Source organism: Myripristis murdjan, chromosome 5 (genome assembly GCF_902150065.1).
Source record: "Myripristis murdjan chromosome 5, fMyrMur1.1, whole genome shotgun sequence".
In the NCBI taxonomy this organism is placed as follows: domain Eukaryota; kingdom Metazoa; phylum Chordata; class Actinopteri; order Holocentriformes; family Holocentridae; genus Myripristis; species Myripristis murdjan.
Genome location: NC_043984.1, coordinates 38,555,681 through 38,580,687, shown reverse-complemented (window position 1 = coordinate 38,580,687; position 25,007 = coordinate 38,555,681). Strand labels below are relative to the sequence as shown.

Sequence of the window (25,007 nt, the reverse complement as noted above, 5' to 3'; positions counted from 1 at the left end):
GTCTGCTGAGCAGAGACAGGAGCCGCCATGGTCAGTACCTGCCTGTCTGTCTACCTGTCTGTCTGTCTGAATGTGTACCTGCCTGTCTGTCTACCTGTCTGTCTGAATGTGTACCTGCCTGTCTGTCTACCTGTCTGTCTGAATGTGTACCTGCCTGTCTGTCTACCTGTCTGTCTGTCTGAATGTGTACCTGCCTGTCTGTCTACCTGTCTGTCTGAATGTGTACCTGCCTGTCTGTCTACCTGTCTGTCTGTCTGAATGTGTACCTGCCTGTCTGTCTACCTGTCTGTCTTTCTGAATGTGTACCTGCCTGTCTGTCTACCTGTCTGTCTGTCTGACAGAAAACCTTCATATGAAACTGTTAAAGTCTGAAAGAGGTATTGGAGCTCAGAGGAGAAAAATATCCCCTCCTCTAAACACCTGTCTGCCTCTCTGCCTGTCTGCCTCTCTGCCTGTCTGCCTCTCTGCCTGTCTGTCTCTCTGCCTGTCTGTCTGCCCAGGCTCTCAGGCTCTGCCGTCAGACAGTGTTTTGTCCAGGATCCTTCAGACTCAGATGTTGGATAATCTGGACATCGAAGGACTTTACCCTCTTTACCGCCGAGTGGAGCAGCACCTGCAGGACTTCCCCAAGGAGAGGTACTACACTTTGTACTGCAGTACAGCATACAACACTGCAGTACAACACATGGTACTGCAGTACAATGCACTGTACTACACGTTGTATTTCAGTATCACACACAGTACCACTTTGAACACCTGTGTACTCACAGTACTACACAGTACTGCAGTAAAAGCTCTGCAGCAGGTTTTCAGACTGAACCGTTAGTTTGCTCTGTCATGATGTCATCCTGAGTGTGTGATGTCACTTCCTGTGTGTCAGAGGTCGCCTGCAGGTGGACGGGCCGTACGGCGAGGCGTTCCTGCAGAAGCTGCAGAAATGTCCCGGCGAGGACGACGGCTCCGTGGAGTTCGCCGTGGCCAAGGTGAGCAACACGGCGAGGGCGGAGCAAAGACAGGAAGCAACATATTAACCTTTCACATGAACTGACCACGCCCACTTTAACACAGGCCACACCCACTTCCTCCCAGGACGCACAGGAGGGGCGCCACTTCCTGTGCTGCTAGTTTTCCTAACAGAAATATTTTGTTTTCACCATTAGCTGGTGTTGTCTGTGTGTTAGGCTCCACCCCCTGTCAGCCAGCTGACCAATCAGAGGCAGCCGTTCAGCAGCTGTCATCCAGGTAAAGGTAGATTTTTTTTTTTTTTTTTTTTTTTTGCAGGTTCATCAGTACCGTGTCGCCATGACCGCCAAGGACTGCTCCATCATGGTCACCCTGGTTCCCAGCAGCGAGGAGGAGGAGGATGATGAAGGGTGAGGAGGGAGAAAGACACACACACACACACACACACACACACACACACACACACACACACAGAACTTTTCAAATGGCGTTTAGACTTGTTTTTATTCAGATGAGTTTTATTGAGTTTGAGCTTCAGCCTGTTGATGTGAACGCTGGTAAAAACCAGGTGACTTGAATGCAGCGTCACAGCTGAGCCACTGGTCCCTGGACAGAGGAGGTCAGGTGACATCAGGTGACATCAGGTGACATCATGGCTCCTCCCTCTGTCCCGCAGGCTTCCTGGCTTCTCCTCGTCCGTCTCCATCTTGGATCTGGACCCCAAGCCGTTCGACAGCGTCCCTCGCCAGCTGCGCCTCGACCAGAAGATCGTCTCCTACTTCCTGAGGACGGCCGCCGCCTTGCCCAAGGGCTCCGTGCCGCGACGAGGCATCTACCCCGCCGTGGAGCGAGAAGACTGCACGCTGCTGTTCCACCCTGTGTGAACCCACCTGGCCGGATGGAGCCGCCGCCGCCGCCGCCGCCCGGCCACGACGCCACGACGCCGCGCTGACAGCAGACATCTAGAATCAGTCCCTGCCCGGTAATCTGCCTAGCAACAGCACTCCTGTGGATGAGACCCGATTCTAGAGTTCAGTGTCACACGGCAGCCCTGCAGGCAGAGAGCCAATCACAGCTCTGCAAGCAGGGAGCCAATCACAGCTCAGCTCTTCTTCTTCCTGTGATTTCTGATATTTATTGGGAGCGGCTCGGGGTTTCTGTCCTGTTTCCGCTTCGCTAACGAGCTGTGATTCACTTCTGAACTGACGGGGTTGTCATGGCAACGACCCCCACTGACCACTCCTTTCTGCCTTCTGTCTCCATGGCAACGCTGCTGATGGCGAAGCAATGAGGACAAAAAAAAAAAAAAAAAAAAGAAAATCCAAATGTGAGAGGAACACATCTGTGGTTTCTGATTCGTTCATGATGTCACTTCCTGAAAAAAATCTAAAGTGAATGTAGGCGGAGCCTCTGGCAGGGCGGTCCCGACATGTGCTGAACCCACAATCCTTTGCTTTCATCTGACATCAGCTCCCGCCAGATGTCAGGCAGACATTTTGGCTCTGCTGACAGGAAACAACTGAAGAAGAAAATTAATCCAATTAGATGATGATGATGATGATGATGATGTTTTATGAATTTACTCCTCAACAGCCTCCTGCTGACCCTGGACCAGCCTGACCTCTGACCTCTGACCTCACAGCCCCATCAGCTCTGCATGATTCTGTTCTAGGGATCAGGTGTTATTGATTTTTCACACCCAAAGTGATTATTAGTAATCAGCTGATTTTAATATTCATTTGTAGTAAATTAGAAAACTGCAGTCAGAATTCAGTTTGACATGAAAAGAAAAGAAAAGAAGCAAAAAAAAACCCCGAAATCTCTGCCCCCTCACTTTGGTCCCGCATCTTTCAGACGGAGGGGCGGAGTCCCATCGACCCTCCTGTCAGTCAGACCGTCTGATGACGTGATGTCATGTGACGTCTGTGATGACGTGATGTCATGTGACGTCTGTGATGACGTCTGCTCACTGCTCTGAGCTCCTGAACCCTGAATGTAACCACAAGGTGAATTATTATTAGTTTGAGTAGTTTTGTTAGTAACTCGTCACCATAGCAACCAGGAGACGTTCACGTTTTAAAACAAGATTTAATGAGTTCAGTCTGCTGATGGACGGAGCTCTCGAGTGAGACGTCTCACTTCCAGCCCGTCTCTGACAGACGGCCATGACAGGAAGCGTGAGGCTGGTCTGGGGTCAGAGGTCAGCGCTGCGGTCTGACCAGCAGGAGGCGCTGTGGGAGAAACACACAACCAGTCTGACCCAGCAGAGCAAGGGCTGCTGGGTAATGTAGTGCCAGGCCAGAGCTTCATGCTGCTCCAGTGTTTGTGCCATAAGTGGCTTGTTGTGTGTGTGTGTGTGTGTGTGTGTGTGTGTGTGTGTGTGTGTGTGTGTGTGTGTGTGTGTGTGTGTGTGTGTGTGTGTGTGTGTGTGTGTGTGTGTGTGTGTGTGTGTGTGTGTGTGTGTGTGTTGCAGACTCATGTTGTTACAGGCTGTGTCACAGCAGCAGCTCTGATTGGCTGCACTGACTTACCTCTAACCCGACGAGCCGCCGCTCGTTCCAACACGACGCCTTCAGGGAGGCTGGGAGCGCGGTGACGTCACGGTGACATCACTGTGACGTCACGGCGACGCGGCTCCGCCCCGGCCGTCCTGAACGTCTCGTCTAAACTGGTAACACTTGACTGGTTCCTGTCGGCTGCGTCCGCCCGGCTCCCGTCGCAGTCCCAGCATGCACTCTGTCGACCAGCGAGGAAACGCTCTGCTGCTCCGCCGTGTGTGATGTCACATTTAAAGGGACATTTCACCCATAATGCATCATTTCTCTATCCAGTCCTCATCATGTGTTTAAGTTTTACCCACAATCCCTTACGGTAAACTCCAAATCTACGCCAGCGTCTCTGATCCAGCAGAGAGAAAACCAACCGAACCCTCTGAACCTGGGACCCGGAGTCTGGGACCCGGTGACCCGGTGAGTCTGGGACCCGGTGACCCGGTGACCCGGTGACCCGGTGAGCCGGTGACCCGGTGACCCGGAGTCAGGGATCAGGAAAAGTTAAAGCCCGAACACGTTCAGCAGAGGAGCCGAAGATTCAGAAGAAATTTAGAAAGAAAAGAGAAAGTTATTAGTTTTCATGTAAACAGGAAACTGTTTCTGACTTCCTGTTTGACGTTAGATTGTTTTTTTTTTTTTTTTTTTTTAATCCTAAGGATTGTGGGTAAATCCTCCAGCACACGGTGGGGACCGGATGCAAACATGATGCATTATGGGTGAAATGTCCCTTTAATGATCAGAGTATGGCGTGGACAAATCAGGTGAATCAGGCTGAGGCGGCTCACCTTTGACCTTTGACCTCGAGCTTCACCTGCCCAGACGCTAAGCGACCAATCAGGCGGCGTCCTGGCGACAGAGGGCGACGGGGGGCGGGGCCGACTGCAGCTGATCTGAGAGCAGTTTGAACTGATGAACTGAGGCGGCAGCAGCGAGGCAGACCGGCTCCGGGCCGATCCTCAGCGAGGCCTTCTGATTGGCCGGTTGACAGATTGTGTGATGATGCCTTCAGGGCCGCGCGGTCACAAGTAACCAAACACGGCAGCGACATTAAGGCTGAATCTGTTCTGGAGAAACGTTACAGCATCGACAGCTGGTCCAAAAGCTGCTGTTGTCATGGCGACGTCTGATGATGCAGTCAGTTAACCCACTGGGATTGGTCTCAACTCCCCATGAAATGACCTCACATGACCTCAATGACCTCACATGACCTCTACTTCCTGTAAAACAGTGACATCATCCTGCTCCAGAGGCTGCAAATCAAAATTTCAGCCAATAAAAACTTCAAATCTGTAAACATCCTCTCTCATCCACCTGTCCCTTCAAAATAAAAGTCTGTTTCTCTCCCAAACTGAGATGCTGTTGGTTTGCACTTCAGAATGCTCCTTCCCTGCACCATGCCCCGCCCACACTTCCTGTTTCAACAGGAAATAATCAAATCAACAAAGTAAGAGTCCATTTCATGGGGTCTTTAGTTCTGACCAGTGGCGTTTGCCTCCCGGTGGGAAAAACTCCGACTGCGGGAAGTCAGACCCGCCGAGCAGCTGAAGAGACGCTCGCTCGTCCCAGCAGAACGAGGAGGCTGGACCTGGACCTGAAGCTCCGTGAGCCCAGTTTGTGTCTGAGCTGGAACCCAGAGCTCCGTTTGAGTTTGTGCAGAAAAAAAAAAAAACCTGGACGGAAACAAAACCCTTCAAAAATAAAAAATGAGAAATGATTTCCTGAGTGAAATGTCCAGACGATGGCAGATGGAGACTCACAGCTCACCAGAAAATAACAGCAAAAGTAAATCTGAGCTTTTCTGAAGCTGTAACCAGGAAACATCTGGAATCTCATTTGATAAACAAGTAAAACAATTCATCGATTTTCAAATTGAAACTTAATTTTCTGTTGATCGACCGATCAATCACTTGCTTCAGTTGTGAGCTGTGGATCTGCATCTGCTCACAGTCAGCATGGATCAGATTCTCAGCTCCGTCCCGGTTCCTCTGGGTTCCTCAGAGGTTCCTCTCCTTCACGTTCCTCTGCTCTCCTCCCAGAGCGAGCAGTGGGCTTTCAGAGCTGCCACATCACTCCTCCTCCCTTTCCTCCATTCATTCCACTACGATATGAACAGGAACTTTCAGAGCCTTCACACTTTCTTCACTCCAGTTTTCCATCAGCCCAATAAAGTCCTCCACATGAGTTTTCCTAAAAGCAGCAGCTCTGTTGGCTTTTGTTCGCCGCAGAAGCAGAACATGATAAAACCTCCCGTTCTGCCTCTGTGTTTGGCTGCTGGCTGGTTTGCGGAGGTGGGCGGAGCTTCAGGATCAGCTGGGCGGAGCCTTAATTTGAAGTTTACCTCTGGCTGCTCTGGGTTCAGTTTGGGCGTCTCTGCCTCGCTGCTGCGTCTCAACAGAAGATTATTAACATCACAGCACTGTGATACCTAAGACTTCTAATACTGCGTGTGTGTAAATAACTGAGAAGAAACTATTTGAAAATACAAAGGGGACGTTGCTGTCTGGCATTTTGTATTTAAATTATTTATTTTTCTAGATTTTGACTAATGAGCTGCTTGCTGTTCCTGGTCCAGCGATCGCAGCGGAGCTCTTTATATTAAATAAAGAATTTCTAAGAGACAGACTCGGCCTCTCGTGTGTTTCCTGCTCTGTTTGTAATCACTTCCTGTCTGAGACGCAGTTTCACTACATGAACCTGAGGTTTTCATCATGTGGCTCTGACACGAGGAAGCAGCTTCACTTAAGGAGTAAAACGTGACATTTTATTTGAAGTTTTAAACAACTGAATCATTTCATTAAACTTCACAGCCACTCGGACTGATATAAAAAAACAAAAACAAAACAGTTCATATAAGCAGAATAAATGGATCTTTATTGATGTTGTGTTGTGGAACCACCGGGTTTCCTCTAACAGACAGACAGAAAGGAAGGATTATGATTATTTATTATGTTTTATGATTTATTTGAAATGTTGATGTTCCAACAGTTACAGAACAAACGCCTTCAAGTTTTAGCCACAGGATGTTTTCCTTTTTCCCACGTGACCTGAACGCAACACATCAGTTCTTCAGTTTGTTCGTTATGAATCATTTGGTTTTGATCAGGATGGACCTGCAGTGTGTGTGTGTGTGTGTGTGTGTGTGTGTGTGTGTGTGTGTGTGTGGACTGAAGCTGCAGGTTAGTCCTGTCTCACACTTCAGGAAGCAGATCAGCTGTGTGTGTGTGTGAGTGTTTGGGTGTGTGTGTGTGTGTGTGTGTGTGTGTGTGTGTGTGTGTGTGTTCCAGCAGAGATCACAGATGTTCTCAGCAGGAACGTCGACACAAAAACATCTCCAGGTGGCTGGGATGGGAGCTGCTGTCTCCCAGTCCTCCCAGTTTAAGCACTGATGGCCTGGATGAGGCTCTCCAGCGCCGCCTCGGGTCCCAGGATCCTCAGCAGGCTCTGGAAGGCCTCTGCAGCGCCCCCTACAGCCCGGGAGTCCATCTGCAGAGCTGAGGGGCAAACAGCAGACAAACACTGTTAATGTGCTGCACACTGTGAGTGTGTGTGTGTGTGTGTGTGTGTGTGTGTGTGTGTGTGTGTGTGTGTGTGTGTGCACGTGCAGGGCGTCTTGGTCTTGACTGGTGGGTCAAGCTCCACATTTAGGACCAACAAGACTTTTATTTTGATATACTGTGTCTAGGGCTGGGATCATATGTAATTTTGGAAAATTTATATATTGGGACAAAATAATTGACAATCAATCATGGATTTTTTTTTTTTTTTATGATATTTACGGTTCAGTCGTGTTGTCCAGAGATCAGCTTCAGGTCTTATTTTTGCCACCAGGAGGCGCCAAAGTGTCGACGTTGAACTTCCTTGTTCTTACAAATAAAGTTTTCTGGTCTGATTTCTCTAAAATGGGTTTTCAACTGGTTTTGTCCCGGGGACCGCCATTATAACCAAGAAGCAACTGGGGGGGGGCCACTGCTTTGGGGGACGTTTGTTTTATTGTGCACCATGCCTAAAATAAAAGAGAATATAGGCCTATACATGTAAAGAAGGCTATTTATTTGCATCAGTGTCTGTTTATTTGCACCTTGTGATAAAAGAAAAACAGACAATTACATAGATGTCGAACTAGGGGTGCTCCCGTCCGCCCCCTCTCCCCCCCCTCTCCCCCTGCACCCCACCGCAGGCGCGAGAAGAGTTTTTCTGCAACGGCAAGCTGGGCTCCGCTTGACGAATCAGGTTCAACAAACTCCGAGTCAGACCCCGAACTCTGAGCTGATCGACTCTGAGACAGGAAACTCTGAGTTTCCGGTTCCAGAACAGCTGATCTGAGTCAGTTTGATCAACTCAGAGTAGTTTCACCTGGAGGTAAGCGCGTGACCCACAGCTGGAAAAAGACAATGGAGCCCCGATTTGACGAGTCACCATGGCAACGGGGATGCGTCGGGCTGCGTTTTTCACCCCAGCTGAATTGGAAATCTGAATGTATTCACACAGCGAGTTTGAACATGTTTTTTTAAAGAAACTGCAACAGCGCTGCAGCGGCAAAGCAGAGGGAGACGGTGTGGGAGAGCATCGCTGCTCGGGTCAGTGCGTGAGTTTAAATGGAGTCCGTTACAATCACAATAATAGGGAATTTAAGCAGGACGGTTTCCAGGACGGAAGTGCGGCTGCTATGACGCAATCACCGTAGCAGCCAAACTCGTTAAGCAAACAGCGTCGGCAGCGGGTACCCACACCTTCCACTGAACTGTTGGTTCCCATGGTGACGCGTCTATGCAGCACGTGTCAAACATAAACACAGACAGAAGTGGATTAAAATTGAGCCATTGTTGGCCTGTGAGTGTTTCATCTGAACTTGGCATAGCCTACTTTGGAGAGGCCTGCCGCCTAAGTTGAAAAAAAAAAAAAGTTGATTCAACAACAAAATGCTTCAAAACTTGTTGCAAATCTACTTTATATTATACCATTCATTTGTGCAGCCTTAATATGATAGAAACAGGCCTATGTGAAATTCAATTAAATGCCATATAGGCTATTGGGACATGGAAAAATAAAAATGAATTGTTGATTAAACAAAAACATGCTTGAAAGGTTATAAACTACACAATGTTATTCCCTTAATATTTGTAAACCATTTGTGTAGTTTATAGGAATGACTGACATGACTCAACAGGTCATATTGCATCAATGACTGTTAATTAATAAATTAAACATTGAAGTAAACAAACATAGCCGGGCTTTCTCTTAGTTATCTGGCTTCACTTAACCAGACATCCGCACTCCGGATTTTCGGTACCATAAAGCTGATCAACCCAGGCTTTTCCAATCTCGATCTGTGCGCGCTCACATAAAAAGGGCGGTGTTTGCGCCATGCGACCAATCACAGACAAGGAAAAATCCACCCGAGCCGCATACAAACAGTTTACCAGAGTCCTGTACCATAAAGCTGGATTTGGTCTTAGCGAGCTAACTTCAGGATTAACCCTGGCTTTTCTGTACCATAAAGGTGGCTTACTTTTTATCGAGCTATGTTGCTGCTGAGTGGGAGATACATTCATTTATTGAACACGCAAATGTTACTATAGTCAAGTTATTATACTCGTGCCGTCATGGTGGGGAAGTCAGATTATAATCCCACTAATTTACGCATTGACACAGTCGGTGATTTTTTTTTTTTTTTTTTTGCCAGCATTCCTTGCAGCTTCAACTGTGTTGCTTTTTGCCTGGATGGTGGATTTATATCCTCGTATTTATTTCAGAGTACTGTCTGCTTGTTCATGCAAACAACGCGCCCAAAGTGCAAAAAATCACTCAGCTGTTCGCGGCGTTGTGTGGCTACGTCGAAGTGTGCTTTGTGCCGTAGTAGAATGGACTGCTCTGCTACGGCAGGCAGGTTTATATGTCGAGCGTCGATCCGCTTCCGGTTACCGTAGCGGACTGCCGTAGCGGCCCATGCTTAAATTCCCTAATATTACAGGGGGAAACTGCTTGAATGGTAGCCTATTCATTTATTTCATTTAGGTGCAATCCCGCGGAGGAGAAGCGCACTTGGCAGCAGCTTAAGATGAAATATAAAAACATTGTTCTTATAATCATCTCCCGACGAATATTTAATTCTCTGCGCAGTAACGCTGCACCTTCATCCACGGGATCGTTGTCGAAAGGACATGCCATGTTCGTGAAAAAAAAAAAGTCACCACTTTACTACTAATGGACTTTTAATAAAGGCCTACTGACTGTTTTTTTTAAAATTATTATTATTATTATTATTATTTATAAATAACAGACAGCAGAACTAATAGCCTATGCCACGCCAAAACTGGCCTGCTGACTGAATGAATGAGGAAGTTAAATCCCGTGTGTGGCTGAAAGAGGGCGGACACAGAGAGAAACTCCAGGTTTCATGAGAAAAACCTGGCCAAGATGGGACGTCAGTGGTGACATGAGGCTTGGGAGAATCTCGATCAACTCCATTTGACATAATTTGGATGGGTAAATTATTCACAAAAATTAATTGTAAATGGAAAATAAATAAGAATAAATAAGAATTAAATCATTTTTAAAATTATTATTATTATTTTCCATTTACAATTTCACGGACCACCTGCAATACTGCCACGGACCACCAGAGGGCCACGGACCACCGGTTGACAATCCCTGCTCTAAAACATCACTGATGATGTTTGATTTGTGACATCATCAGATCGACGAGCGGCGCTTTGATTTTTTATTTTCGCCAAACAGAAACACAGCGACTGGCTGAGAGTTAGCGCTGGCAGAGTTAGCATTAGCAGAGTTAGCGCTATCAGAGCTAGTGCTGGCAGAGTTAGCGCTGGCAGAGTTAGCATTAGCAGAGCTAGTGCTGGCAGAGTTAGCGCTGGCAGAGTTAGCGCTAGCAGAGTTAGCGCTGGCAGAATTAGCGCTAGCAGAGTTAGCGCTGGCAGAGTTAGCATTAGCAGAGTTAGCATTAGCAGAGTTAGTGTTAGCAGAGTTAGCATTAGCAGAGTTAGCGCTAGCAGAGTTAGCATTAGCAGAGTTAGCGCTAGCAGTGTTAGCATTAGCAGAGTTAGCGCTGGCAGAGTTAGCATTAGCAGAGTTAGCATTAGCAGAGTTAGCGTTAGCAGAGTGGGTCTCTGGCGGCTGTGCAGAACCCGTGAGCGCCCTCACCTGTCTCGGGGATTTTGGTCAGCAGGTCGAGCTCTGAAGTGACTCCGCCCTCTCTGGAAACCTCAACTGACCAGTGGACCAATAGCACGCAGCTACAGACAGACAGACAGATGGAGAGACAGACAGACAGACAGATGGAGAGACAGGTGTCAGAGTCAGCAGATGTACCTGTCTGATTCAACACACACACACACACACACACACACACACACACACAGAGCATAAAGTGATGTCATTTACCCAGGAAGCTCAGGGTGGTGAAGGGTCATGACCTCTGACCCGCAGCCTCCAGGAAGAGAGACCACAGCTGGATACTTCTCCTGAGAGACAGACAGTCAGACAGTCAGACAGACAGACAGACAGACAGGTGTAAAAACCAGAGGTCAGGTCTCATGTTGGAACCAGCAGCTGTGGAACGTGAGCGGCAGAACGTGAGCGGCAGAACGCGAGCGGCAGAACGTGAGGGGAACGTGAGCGGGACGTTCTGCTGGACCTCGGTGCAGTAAGGCTGAGGAGTGGAGATGTTTTGATGCTGCTCCACACCAGCAGGGGGCGCCGAGCGCTCACCAGACGCCTGCAGCTGTACACCGGGCTGATCTGAGACCAGCTCAGCTTCAACAGCACACTGACAATAATGACAACAACAACAATAAAACACCAGTGATGCAATAACAAGCAGAAGAATGATGAAGAATAATAGAAAAGAATAGAAGAAGAATAAAACCCAGTTTCACTGTGTGTGTGTGTGTGTGTGTGTGTGTGTGTGTGTGTTTAAGCTTCATGGGCTGTGGAACGTGAGGAGGAACAAAAGGAGAACCATCATCTGACGCAGAGCTTTAAAGACCCGCAGGTCCTGAGAGGCCCAGCAGCTGCAGAGGGCCGGGTCCCCGAGGGCCGGGTCCACGGGGGCCGGGGCCCCGAGGGCCGGGGCCCTGAGGGCCGGGTCCCCGAGGGCCGGGGACTGGACAAACATCCCATAATAACCTGGCAGCAGATTGGAACTGAAGAGAGAAAGCCAGACTCTGAGTTCAGGCTCTAGATCAGTGTTTCCCAAACTTTTTTTCTGGGGACCCATTTTTTAAAAATGACAAAACACTGCGACCCAAATCACAATGTAGGTTTTATCTATAAATCACAAGAGCAAACTTGTATATAAATTGCCATTTCTGGCCATTTTTAGTGCCATTTCCACATCACTTCATCTTGAATAGGTGAAACAGCCATCTCAAAAAGATATAGATTGTTCTCTTGTTGGGTAGTAGTGTGTTTATCCGGGGCTCTTTTTGATCAGCCAAGCAGCCATTGTGGCTGGCTGCGCGCGAATTACGGCGAAAATATGGCGGAAACACACTATTGGTGATCTGAGCGGAAAGTGCGAGAATGGTTTAAAAAAAATAAAAAAGATAAAAAAAATAACGAGCTCCCTCATGTGGCTAAAAGGTGTACTGCAGATATAGATCTTAAATAGGCTAGACTGGACATGGAAGAAATACCGTATTGATCTGAATATAAGACGACCCCGATTTTAAGACGATCTTTTTCAAGACCCTTTTTTGGAAATATGCTTTTTATATGGACATTCTGCGACACCAGCCCATGCTAGCTTTAAACTCAGTGCGGGGGATGTTGAGCTCTGTGGCAGCTTCAGGTGCTTTTTGCTGCATCACAGCCCTCGTAACGGGCAGTCCTTCACTACGTTTCTCATTCACAAAATCGCACACCCTCCTGTCAGTCTCGTTGAATCGACCAGTTTTTGGACCATGAAAAGCCCTTCTCTGGCTGTGGGTATATATATATATTATTTTTTTTAGCTCTTCTTTCTGAGACCGCCACCGTCTCACATTGCACTCAGGGCCAGGGTTAAGGGATGTTTATTTACCTTGACAGTTTTGGAGGTAACTTCAGAAAGCGTCCAACTGACAGCCGGAGCGGCATGTCAGCTGGCTGCCACATTCAACCGGGTGGCGACGCACACCGGCCGGCCCACCTGATGCCGGGCCACGCCCACCTGATGCCGGGCCACGCCCACCTGATGCCGGGCCACGCCCACCTGATGCCGCCCGGTGCCTCGGTCGGCACCGCGCCCACCCGGTCAGGTCTGCCGGATCTGACAGGTGAGCGGCGCACACAGACTGCCATATATACCTTTCATCATAAATCAACTTTTTTTTTTAAAGCGGTTGCAGCAGCACCACGGACAGAGACACAGACAACATGGTTGATTATTGATTGCGCGACGCGGCCATTCGCCGGTAATCGAGCCGCGCATTAAACGATTTTGCGGAGGCAGGAGGACAGTTGCATGATTTACGTTGTATCTGTTGATGGTCTGTGCCCTTGGCCAGGTGACATCAGGACCAATCACAGACAGGGGGAGGAGTCACAGGTACCTGACAGAACCTAAATCACTTGCTGTGTCTCAAATCGCGCACTTCCGTTAGTGCACTGTCTGTGAGTACACTTAGCTGACAGTACACTTACCGGCACAGTGCGCGAATTTTGACAGTGAAGGGCGTCTCAATTGGCGCACTTCCCATTGTGCACTTACCAGAAATGACGATCGCCACAGTCAGCATCAGGCGAGCCGACCACGGCACTGGCCGCTCACCTGTCAGATCCGGCAGACCCGACCGGGTGGGTGCGGTACCAGCCGGAGCCGCGGCCGGCCCGCCTGATGCCGACCGGAGCCGTGGCCGGCTTTGGTTTTCGGTGGTAAAGTTATCCAGAAGTAGACGTGTACACATCCTATCTTCAAAATAAAAGCATCACCACTGCTTCTAATGTATGAGGTTTTTATTTTTGTAAACAACCGGAAGTGACTGTACTTTACACAATCGCTAGCTTGAGAGTTATCCGAAAACGTCGAAGCAATTTTCAAAACAGACGTTATTTGGACAAACTGAACACATATTTGGAATCTACGTAGTTACTTTCTCGCCTGAAAAAAAATTAAAACTTAATAAAGTGACATATTAACAGCCGTAAAACGAAAAGTAAACTCAGCTTTTTTAGCTAGCTCCTTCCGGTCAGTGGTGCCGTCAGGGTGAGAAGTGTCCATCGCTCCACACTCAACTTTTTGACCGTTTTGAGTGAACATCCGGGCATTTACAGTGCACTGCATTTTGTTAGTATTTTGTTAATATTTCCAGTGTGAACGCACTTATGCACTCAAAATACTAAGTGTAAGTGCAGAAGTGCGCGATTTGAGACACAGCAACTGTCTTTTTGCCCTAAAGGTTCTACCTGAGGAGAAGGAACCACGAGCTTCAGGTCGGGTGACGTCACCCGTCCGTCAGGTGATCATTTTCATTCATTTCTGCATTAAGGTTCTTTTACTGTCTTTCCTTTTCTTGTGATTTGATTTTGTGTTTACATCCTTTCCTGTTTGCTTTAGTTCCCTCTCATCTGTTTTCTGTCGCTGTCCCCACCTGATGACATCAGGGAGGCGGGGCTAATGACCTGCTGTGCGGCAGAATGTCCAAACAGCGGCTCAGATTTCCACCAAATGTGGCGGGAAGGTTGATGAAGAAGCCGATTAAGAAGTTCTGAACTTTTCACTGCCCTTGGTCCAAGTGGGCGTGGCGGGGGCGGGGCGTGGTGTGGCATGGGGGGGTGGCAGGGGGCGTGGCTTAAAACGAACAGTCGCAGAACTTCCCGACAGATCAGTGGAACCCCACGACGTTTGTCCCCCGCTGAGGAAATTCTGAACTCATCACAGGGACTTGGCCACGCCCACTTCTGGTTGACGTCTGTTTGACAGATTGTGGGTGTGGCACCACAGGTGGAGGACAACATGTTTACTTGTTCTTTGTTTTGTTTTTGTTTGTTACCTGCAGTATTCACTCAGGTGTGAACAGTGCAGGTCACAGGTGTGTTGCTCTTTCTGCTCCTCTGCTCTTCAGTCTGATTGGTCAGGCGTCCTCAGGTGTTTGGGTGAGTCTCTGGTCACCTGGGTGAGCGTCTGGTCACCTGGGTGAGCGTCCGGTCACCTGGATGAGCGTCCGGTCACCTGGATGAGCGTCCGGTCACCTGGGTGATGACAGGTCACCTGGGTGAGCGTCCGGTCACCTGGGTGAGTGTCCGGTCACCTGGGTGAGCGTCCGGTCACCTGTGTGATGACAGGTCACCTGGGTGAGCGTCCGGTCACCTGGGTGAGCGTCCGGTCACCTGGGTGATGACAGGTCACCTGGGTGAGCGTCCGGTCACCTGGGTGAGTGTCTGGTCACCTGGGTGATGACAGGTCACCTGGATGAGTGTCTGGTCACCTGGGTGAGCGTCCGGTCACCTGGGTGAGCGTCCGGCCACCTGGATGAGCGTCCGGTCACCTGGGTGATGACAGGTCACCTGGGTGAGCGTCCGGTCACCTGGGTGATGACAGGTCACCTGGGTGATGACAGGTCACCTGGGTGATGACAGGTCACCTGGGTGAGCGTCCGGTCACCTGGATGATGACAGGTCACCTGGGTGAGCTTCCGGTCACCTGGATGAGCGTCCGGTCACCTGGGTGAGCGTCCGGTCACCTGGGTGAGTGTCTGGTCACCTGGGTGAGCTTCCGGTCACCTGGATGAGCGTCCGGTCACCTGGGTGAGCGTCCGGTCACCTGGGTGATGACAGGTCACCTGGGTGAGCGTCAAGTCACCTGGGTGAGCGTCCGGTCACCTGGATGAGCGTCCGGTCACCTGGGTGAGCGTCCGGTCACCTGGGTGAGCGTCCGGTCACCTGGGTGATGACAGGTCACCTGGGTGAGGACAGGTCACCTGGGTGATGACAGGTCACCTGGGTGATGACAGGTGAAGTTCCTGTGAGCTGAAGTTGCAGAGTTTCCGGTTCGCTGCTTCTCACTGGTCTGTTGTCATGGCAACCACGCCGGAGACGGCTCAGCGCACTCCGACCCAAACGGCGAACCGGACGTCCCGCTCGGTTCCGGGAGCTTCTGGTCTCGGTTCAGGCGGCGGCCATGTTGGCTCCTCTCAGCCACAGTTTCAGTTTCCTCCCGCCGGCTCTGACCTCAGATCTGCCTCTGACTCGCTCTGCTGCTGGGAAACAAGCCCTGGCTTTCCTTCAGCGCTCTGCAGTCTGCTCTACACCGCTCAGCTCGACGCTCTGACACACACACACACACACACACACACACACACACACATCTCCTTCAGCTGCTGGCAGAGTGGAGGAGAACCGAGGGACCGGGAGGAACCTGGACTCTGAGCTGGTAACGTAGAGAAAACGTCCCGTCTGTCTGTCTGTCTGCTCAGCCCCTCCCCCTCATGTCTGCCTGCCTGTCTGTCTGTCTGCTCAGCCCCTCCCCCTCCTGCCTGTCTGCCTGCCTGTCTGTCTGTCTGTCTGTCTGTCTGTCTGTCTGTTAGAACCGTCTGTCTTAACGTGCTGGGGAAGGCTCGGGGGTTGTTTCCAGTTGCATGCTGGGTAAACATGGATGCCACAGAGTTGTTTTTTGTCCTGCAGGTTTGATATGTTTTCATATCAGAGCTGACAAACACTTTCACTGCTGATTAATGTCAAATTATTTTTCTGATTAACGGATCAAAAGTCTACAAAATGTTAAAACACTGACAAAGAGCCCAGTGTGACTTTTTAAAGTGATTCCCATGGTCTTACCAGCAGCCAAGAAATAAATGAATAAAATAAAAAGTCACTAAAATAAGAAAAACATCATTTTTATTTTGAGAAATCTACAAATAATAAACATTTGATATGTTCCCATGAGGAACGACTAAAACCACTGAGGCTTCAGTTTGTTCTGTTGTTCTGTAAACCATAAACATCCTCTAATTATTATACTTCATGACTGTTATTCATGCAGCCTGGACGTGTCTCTCGTGTGTGTGTGTGTGTGTGTGTGTGTGTGTGTGTGTGTGTATTTGCTGCTGCAGCGACCTGATTCCCCTGCGGCTCCATCAGAGAGGTGAAAAGGCTCAAACCTCCTGAACAAGGCATTTATTCTACAGCTCAGTTCTAAAGTCTTGCTTTTTCTCCCAACCAGGTAAGTAATCTGCTTGTCGGGTGACATAATCTGAGATAATCAATCAATCAATCAATCAATCATACTTTATTTGTCCCACAAGGGGAAATTCAGTCCCACTGGTTTCCAGGGCGGTTTCATTCGTTTCAGGATTGTTTGTGAAGACGAGGCAGAAAGAGGCAGATCAGCCAGCAGGATCGACAAAATGACACTTGATTCAAGAAACTTCTGGAAACAAGTGGGATTATAATCTGGGAAATCTGCCCTTTTTTTTACCTTGTTGGATGAAAAATAACGAGTTAAGGAGACTTTTGGCAGAGCGGGATGAGCTGAAGGGTGAAGGTTCGGTGTGCTGCCGCATCACTCTGCAGGACACTGAGCAAACAACTGGGATTATCTCATCCCACTGGCAGATTACTGACCTCGTTGGAGGGAAAACATGTGAACAGTGAAGAGGAAAGACGAGAAAGGCTGAGAACTGAAATCAGACGAAACAGAGTCGTGTTGCCATGAAGAGTTTGGACGTCACGCATCCGGATGGAAGCTTCAGACTCCAAACTGTCTGCCTTTCAAAGTACAGGAGACACACACACACACACACACACACACACACACACACACACACACACACACACAGGGTTATTTTTATCCCCAGCTGTTCTGGTGGAGGTCTCTCCATCTGAGCCTGCTCATCCAGGAACTGAACTCATCTGAATAGTTTCCATTCTTTCACCCCCCCTCCCTTTTCTTTTCTCCTCTCTCTCTCTCTCTCTCTGTCTCTCTCTCTCTCCAACAGTTCTGGCTTCCCATTGGCTCAGGGTGGGGTGGGAGGGTCTTGGTGCTGACTTCCTGTCTGTCAGACCTCCGGGCAGCAGAGAAATGGGAGTTTGGGAAAATCAAACCTCAGCTGCCGAGTTCAAGAACCAAACAAACAAACACAAAGACAAGAACTTAACTCTTTCCAAAGTGAAAAATCTCACAGTATTTAGAAAGTTTTATGCATATAGCCAGCTTACACACACACACACACACACACACACACACACTTCATGTTCAGCAGGTTGCAGTTTGACACAAGCGACTGTCAACATTTGAATAAAGAGAAAATGTGCAGGACGTTCCTGTTGGGGGCGCCGAGGTGCTGCCAGGCCAGCCCCCCCAGGGCGTCCTGGGTCTGCACTGAGGAACCCTCCACAGAGGAACCCCTCCACACAGGAACCCCTCCCAGTCAGACCTGCCCAGAACCCCTCTACACAGGAACCCCTCCACAGAGGAACCCCTCCACAGAGGAACCCTCCACAGAGGAACCCCTCCAGACAGAGGAACCCCTCCAGACAGAGGAACCCCTCCACACAGAGGAACCCCTCCACAGAGGAACCCCTCCAGACAGAGGAACCCCTCCAGACAGAGGAACCCCTCCACACAGAGGAACCCCTCCACACAGGAACCCCTCCACAGAGGAACCCCTCCAGACAGAGGAACCCCTCCAGACAGAGGAACCCCTCCACACAGAGGAACCCCTCCACACAGGAACCCCTCCACAGAGGAACCCCTCCACACAGGAACCCCTCCACACAGAGGAACCCCTCCACACAGGAACCCCTCCACACAGAGGAACCCCTCCACACAGGAACCCCTCCACAGAGGAACCCTCCACACAGGAACCCCTCCACACAGAGGAACCCTCCACACAGAGGAACCCTCCACAGAGGAACCCCTCCACAGAGGAACCCTCCACACAGGAACCCCTCCACACAGAGGAACCCTCCACAGAGGAACCCCTCCACACAGAGGAACCCCTCCACACAGAGGAACCCCTCCACACAGAGGAACCCCTCCAGACAGAGGAACCCCTCCACACAGGAACCCCTCCACAGAGGAACCCCTCCAGACAGAGGAACCCCTCCAGACAGAGGAACCCCTCCACACAGAGGAACCCCTCCAGACAGAGGAACCCCTCCACACAGAGGAACCCCTCCAGACAGAGGAACCCCTCCACACAGAGGAACCCCTCCACACAGAGGAACTCCTCCACAGAGGAACCCTCCACACAGGAACCCCTCCACACAGGAACCCCTCCACACAGAGGAACCCCTCCACACAGGAACCCCTCCACACAGGAACCCCTCCACACAGGAACCCTCCACAGAGGAACCCCTCCACACAGGAACCCCTCCACAGAGGAACCCCTCCACACAGAGGAACCCCTCCACACAGAGGAACCCCTCCACACAGGAACCCCTCCACAGAGGAACCCCTCCACACAGAGGAACCCCTCCACACAGGAACCCCTCCACACAGGAACCCCTCCACACAGAGGAACCCTCCACACAGAGGAACCCCTCCACACAGGAACCCCTCCACAGAGGAACCCTCCACACAGGAACCCCTCCACACAGAGGAACCCTCCACACAGAGGAACCCTCCACACAGGAACCCCTCCACACAGAGGAACCCTCCACAGAGGAACCCCTCCACAGAGGAACCCCTCCACACAGAGGAACCCCTCCACACAGGAACCCCTCCACAGAGGAACCCTCCACACAGGAACCCCTCCACAGAGGAACCCTCCACAGAGGAACCCCTCCACAGAGGAACCCTCCACACAGAGGAACCATCCACAGAGGAACCCTCCACAGAGGAGAGGAACCCCTCCAGACACAGGAACCCCTCCACAGAGGAACCCCTCCACACAGAGGAACCCCTCCACAGAGGAACCCTCCACAGAGGAACCCCTCCACACAGAGGAACCCTCCACAGAGGAACCCTCCACAGAGGAGAGGAACCCCTCCAGACACAGGAACCCCTCCACAGAGGAACCCCTCCACACAGAGGAACCCTCCACAGAGGAACCCTCCACAGAGGAACCCTCCACAGAGGAGAGGAACCCCTCCAGACACAGGAACCCCTCCACACAGGAACCCCTCCACAGAGGAACCCTCCACAGAGGAACCCCTCCACAGAGGAACCCTCCACACAGAGGAACCATCCACAGAGGAACCCTCCACAGAGGAGAGGAACCCCTCCAGACACAGGAACCCCTCCACAGAGGAACCCCTCCACACAGAGGAACCCCTCCACAGAGGAACCCTCCACAGAGGAACCCCTCCACACAGAGGAACCCTCCACAGAGGAACCCTCCACAGAGGAGAGGAACCCCTCCAGACACAGGAACCCCTCCACAGAGGAACCCCTCCACACAGAGGAACCCTCCACAGAGGAACCCTCCACAGAGGAACCCTCCACAGAGGAGAGGAACCCCTCCAGACACAGGAACCCCTCCACAGAGGAACCCTCCACAGAGGAACCCTCCACAGAGGAGAGGAACCCCTCCAGACACAGGAACCCCTCCACAGAGGAACCCCTCCACAGGGAAGCTTCCTGACTACATTCCCAAAATAACTGACTCAGCCTCAACATGGCGGAGCGGCGGCTCTGAGCTCCTCCCCCTCCTCCTCCCTCTGCTGCTGCTCAGGCTCTGCTGCCGCCCTCCATGCCGTCCTGAGGAGAGGTGTTGCCATGGCAACCAACAACATTCAGAGCCTCCTGCGTTTCAGGATCTCATCCAATGCAGTTTTCCCTTTGGCTCCGCCTCAGGCCCTGCCTCCTCGACCAGAGGCTCCACCTCCTCGTCTAGAGGCCCCGCCTCTTCCACAGGGGGCTGGTCTGTCAGGTGGAGAAGCTCCTCAAAGTCGGACCATGTCTTCAGGTCAGACCCTGCCCAGGTGCATCATGGAGCTCTGGCTCCAGGTGCACTGATGGTCTGCTTCCAAAAACAAAACCCCTCCCAGGATCAGATCAGGTGGGACGTTCCTCCCAGTACGCCACTCTCTCCTTCACCAGTACCAACAGCAACATGGCGGCGCTCAGGTGGGCGGGGCTAACAGGTCCCTCCACCTGCTGCTTCTCCTCCTGGACGTCTCCACTTTCAAACTTTGTCTAAGCTGCTCCAGCAGGGGGCCCCGCTGTCCCTGCCTGGGTGAGGGGCCTCTGGAATCTCCTTCCATATTCTTTAATAATCTCTAACGTGTTATTCTTTTTCTTACCTGTGTGTGTGTGTGTGTGTGTGTGTGTGTGTGTGTGTGTGTTTACCTGCTGTTCTGTAAAAGCTGCTTTGTGAGTCATGAATCCCTCACAAAGCAGATATCAGGTGGCTGCTGACACTGGATGCTGTTTTGACAAACTGAGAGACAGCTTTCCCATCATGCACCAGGGCATAGCTATAGCACATTTATTACTGTTATTTAGGCTGATGTGGGAGCTCTGGCACGATCTGCACTATTCACACTGAATCAGACACAAGACAAACTATCAGGTGTGTGAAGGTGTGTGTTACTGTCAGATCTCTGCTTTAATAATGACAGCCTATACGACTAGTCATTAGACGCACACACACACACACACACACACACACACACACACACACACACACACACAGGGCAGGGGAACCAGCCATTATGACCCCAGCAGGAGCTATATGACGGCCAGCGGCAGGAATGATGGGTCTTTCTGTTTGCGGAGCTGCTGCAGGTGAAACCCGTCTCACTGCTCAGACCTGTCTGCTCTCTGGTTTCTGTCATTCTGACTGGGGGTTTTTTGTTTTGAAGGAAAAGTGTGTGAACAGCTTACAGAAATCTTAAAAAAAATCCTGAAATGCATGAAGCTTCTCCATTTCAGTGTCCTGGAGATCTTGCTGCTCTTCACTGAGACGTCCTCTGGACCTCTGAGCCTCTGGACCTCTGGACCTCTGAGCCTCTGGACCTCTGAGCCTCTGGTCTGGACCTCTGAGCCTCTGAGCCTCTGAGCCTCTGGACCTCTGAGCCTCTGGACCTCTGGACCTCTGAGTCTCTGGTCTGGACCTCTGAGCCTCTGATCCTCTGGTCTGGACCCTGGAGGTGTGAGCGCTGCGGGGATCTGGATCTGGTCTGTGGTGAGACTGACTGGGCTCTGTGGTCTCTGCAGGGATGAGGTGGTGGCTGGTGGCGGCCGCCATGTGGCTGCTGGTGGTCCTGACGGTCCCGGCCACGCAGGCCAAGAGCCGACCCCATGGCCCGGATGGAGACGCCCGCCGGGGGAAGAGGAGGAGGTCTGGACAGGGTAAGACGGGGCTTTCACGCGTTTCCATGCTCTGGATGCTCAAGGTGACTTTCAAACAGCCGCAGGCTTGCAGCGGAGGTCATTTTGCCTCTTACATCAAGAGATATTTTTTTCACAAGCATTTAAACACAAGAAATATATCTTTTTTTTTATTTTTAGATATTTATTTTTTGCTAATTTTCTGGTACTCTGGTAATATGGTAATTCACTTTATTTTTTTCAAATACATGTGAAAAGTGCAATGAATAAATAGTCAAGAAATTATTAGGAAATTTGTAAAAGATTGCAAGAAAATTAGCAACAAAATATGTATTTTTACAAATGACAAGAAACCTATATTTATACTGATTAAAATGACCTGTGTAAAGATCATATGACGCTGGGTCAAGTCTCATTTTAAATGCTTGTGAAAGGCTCATTTTGCTGAGGAGCCCCTGGGGGTCCCTGGACCAGACTTTAAAAACCACTCAGGGTGGGACGCTCATTCTTCCTCATTCATGTTTATTTTAAAGCTCCTCTCAGTAATTCTTCTATGGTGCCATTAATCCAAATTTTTTTCCAAATATGTAAAATATTGTGCAAAAGAAATAGAGAGCTCTACGAAAAAAGTAATGCCTGTCTGCTTCAGTCATCAGGAACAGACAGATTCATTTTTTTTGCTGTAAAAAAAAAACAAAAAAACAAAGAGAAAGGTTTTATCTTCTACAAAGTCTGCAGAGTTGACTTCTTCATGGAGCGCGGAGGTCGAAATGAAATGAAATGGCAGATCAGAGGCATGTTAGGAGAGGAAATCTGTCCGATGTTTTCATGACAAGACACATGAAGAGTCAGCAGAGAGCAGGGCCAGTCTGAAAAACAGGGTTCCTCAGTAAATTCTACCAGGATATCTAAAGGTTCGAAATCACTGCACTGATGTTGGTGGCCGTGTGTGTGTGTGTGTGTGTGTGTGTGTGTGTGTGTGTGTGTGTGTGTGTGTGTGTGTGTGTGTGTGTGTTGCAGGTCAGGGCCAGGCCGGAGGCGAGCGCTCCAGACCTCTGAAGATCAGACTGGTTCCTGGTCCCAGTGTCCCGGTCAGCCCTGGAGAAAAAGGGAATGCTGTGTTCCTGGAGTCCTACAAGAACCTGCCGGAGCAGCACTCCAGCTACAACGTCATCCCAGGTCAGTCAGACCACCGACACACACCACGCTCAGACCTCCAGCCCACACCGACCTGCAGGCTCTGCAGCCAGGTGCTGCTCAGTTTGGCCATTATCTGGAGGTCGACTCTTCTCTCGGCACAGACAACACACCAAGACGGTTACCAACTGCATATTTTTAAAAAGCGAGTCGCGTCTAGGCAACCCAAATGTATTGAAGCTTGTTGATCTGCGATTTATTGCAAGAGAGTTTTCAATCTCACCGACATCATTCCGAGACACCAGTAGCACAGAATCATCAGCAGATAACCAAAGCTTGCATTTCCTTTATAAACATAAGAAAGAAAAGAGGCTCTAAAATAGAGCCTTGTGGCACCCCGCGCGTAATATCCTGAGGTTCTGATAGAAAACTTCAACATCTCAGACTTGAGGTAGAAACAGTACAGTATGATTCACTGAATGAAAGGCTTAGTGCTTATCAAGTGACATCATGCCAACATTATTTATTTATTTATTTGCTGGTAAGATTTTAATAACTTCCTGGTAAAAGTTTCTGAGTTTATTTATTTATTTTTGTCATTTTCTTGTACTTTTTTTTTTTTTTTTTTTTTTTTAAATATTGCTGTCTAATTTTCAGGTCATTTCTTGCTAATTTGCTCATTGCTCTTTCCCCCATCTTTCAGACAGAAATCAAAGTGAACTTGCTCAGGTTTCAAAGGTTGAAAGCTTTAATATTCAGAATAATGATGACAAAGAAGCCAGTGCCGGGAAGAGTCACTGCTGAGGAAAAATTTGGTGTTGGCATCAATATTTATATGACACATCTTATGCCATTTCTGGCCTAACGACGTGTTGTAAGACCACACATCATGTGTTACTTCAACTAAGTTTCAGAGAAGTCAGAGTCTCTGGGTTGCAGCATTTTTTCCTGGTTAAATCATGTCATAAATACCAGTTCAGCCCTGCATGCCTCACATTTAAAACATTATAACTGCAGCAAAACAATGAAGCCGTTTTAGTAGGAAAAAACTTACCACATGTAACCTGACACCACATTTAAAAGTGAGATTGTTATTTAACCCTTTGTAACCTGCACAATTTCACTGCACTTTCTTCAAAACATGAGGGAAAAGGTGAGCAGCAAATTAGCAAAAACTTGCAGTAACATTAGCACCCCCAAGAAAGCTATAGTATTACTGTAACATTAAAATGATATATTAAACATCAGATTTCATGTATTTAGAAGTTTTCACAGGCATTTAATATGCTGTATGTGTATGTATGTGTATGAAAGTGCAGTGCAGGAGTGTGTTTGTGGTCATATCAGACCAAAAACTGGCGCAGTGTATTGCAGAGAAGTGAAGTTTAGCTTTTTCTGAGGCGATGTGGGTTTTCTGTGAACTGAAATGATCCCAGGAGGGGGGAGTGGGGGGGAAATGGGGGGAAGAGAGGGGGTGGAGGGGTGGGGGGTGGGGGCTGATTAAAGGCTGATGCTAAGTGGCGCTGTAAAGCTGAACCAGACCCTGAGCCCTGTACTGCTAACAGAAAAAACTATTCACAGCAGATTGAGACAGGCAGAGAGACAGACAGGCAGACAGGCAAAGAGACATATAGGCAGAGAGACAGACAGGCAGAGAGGCAGACAGGCAGAGAGACAGACAGGCAGAGAGTGGACGTCCCACAGGTTTATGTGGACAGTCTGATGCTGGCAGGTCTTTCCTCTGGATTTCCTGCTGAGGTTTGAGTTTCTGTTTGGGATGGACTAATTATCATTGATGGATAGAACTTTCAAGAACTGAAAAATAATGTTAATAATAATTCTAATAATGACAAAACAGAATGTTTGAAAAAGAAATTTAAATACATTTAAACTAAATAAAAAATGTTGAAACGTGGCCCCGCCCACTCACGCTGTTCCTGTGTCTTTCAGATGGAGAAGATTACCATACTGATTATTGAAAAATATCCATCCCGATAATCTTCTGGGACCAATAATCGATTAATCCCTGTTCTTCATGAAGACTGAGCCTGACACTGATCAGGATGTGGCAACATGATCAGCTGCTCCACAGTTAGCTAAACACAAAATCAATCAGACGGATCAGTGATCAGTTCCCAGTC

General features: G+C 49.5%; 3 protein-coding genes across 3 annotated transcripts in view; 2 read left to right on the top strand and 1 right to left on the bottom strand.

The window, feature by feature from the left end:
- The window catches only part of ippk (inositol 1,3,4,5,6-pentakisphosphate 2-kinase), a 15,351-nt gene extending 12,311 nt beyond the window's left edge, over window positions 1-3,040 (top strand). The window contains exons 10-14 of the mRNA XM_030051951.1: window positions 1-30; window positions 501-636; window positions 881-983; window positions 1,282-1,373; window positions 1,640-3,040. The exon at window positions 1-30 is cut by the window's left edge and continues 73 nt beyond it. Of these exons, the coding sequence (XP_029907811.1) occupies window positions 1-30; window positions 501-636; window positions 881-983; window positions 1,282-1,373; window positions 1,640-1,847 (569 nt within the window). The 3' untranslated portion in view covers window positions 1,848-3,040. The remainder of the gene's footprint in view (window positions 31-500; window positions 637-880; window positions 984-1,281; window positions 1,374-1,639) is intronic.
- A 3,575-nt stretch (window positions 3,041-6,615) lies between these two features.
- The window catches only part of cenpp (centromere protein P), a 120,975-nt gene continuing 102,583 nt past the window's right edge, over window positions 6,616-25,007 (bottom strand). Inside the window, exons 7-9 of the mRNA XM_030052271.1 lie at window positions 10,917-10,996; window positions 10,677-10,768; window positions 6,616-7,006 (exon numbers count right to left, since the gene is read on the bottom strand). Of these exons, the coding sequence (XP_029908131.1) occupies window positions 6,891-7,006; window positions 10,677-10,768; window positions 10,917-10,996 (288 nt within the window). The 3' untranslated portion in view covers window positions 6,616-6,890. The remainder of the gene's footprint in view (window positions 7,007-10,676; window positions 10,769-10,916; window positions 10,997-25,007) is intronic.
- Window positions 15,824-25,007, top strand: part of ecm2 (extracellular matrix protein 2, female organ and adipocyte specific) — a 28,849-nt gene continuing 19,665 nt past the window's right edge. Inside the window, exons 1-4 of the mRNA XM_030052267.1 lie at window positions 15,824-15,885; window positions 16,565-16,674; window positions 21,616-21,750; window positions 22,750-22,908. Coding sequence (XP_029908127.1) covers window positions 21,618-21,750; window positions 22,750-22,908 — 292 coding nt within the window. The 5' untranslated portion in view covers window positions 15,824-15,885; window positions 16,565-16,674; window positions 21,616-21,617. The remainder of the gene's footprint in view (window positions 15,886-16,564; window positions 16,675-21,615; window positions 21,751-22,749; window positions 22,909-25,007) is intronic.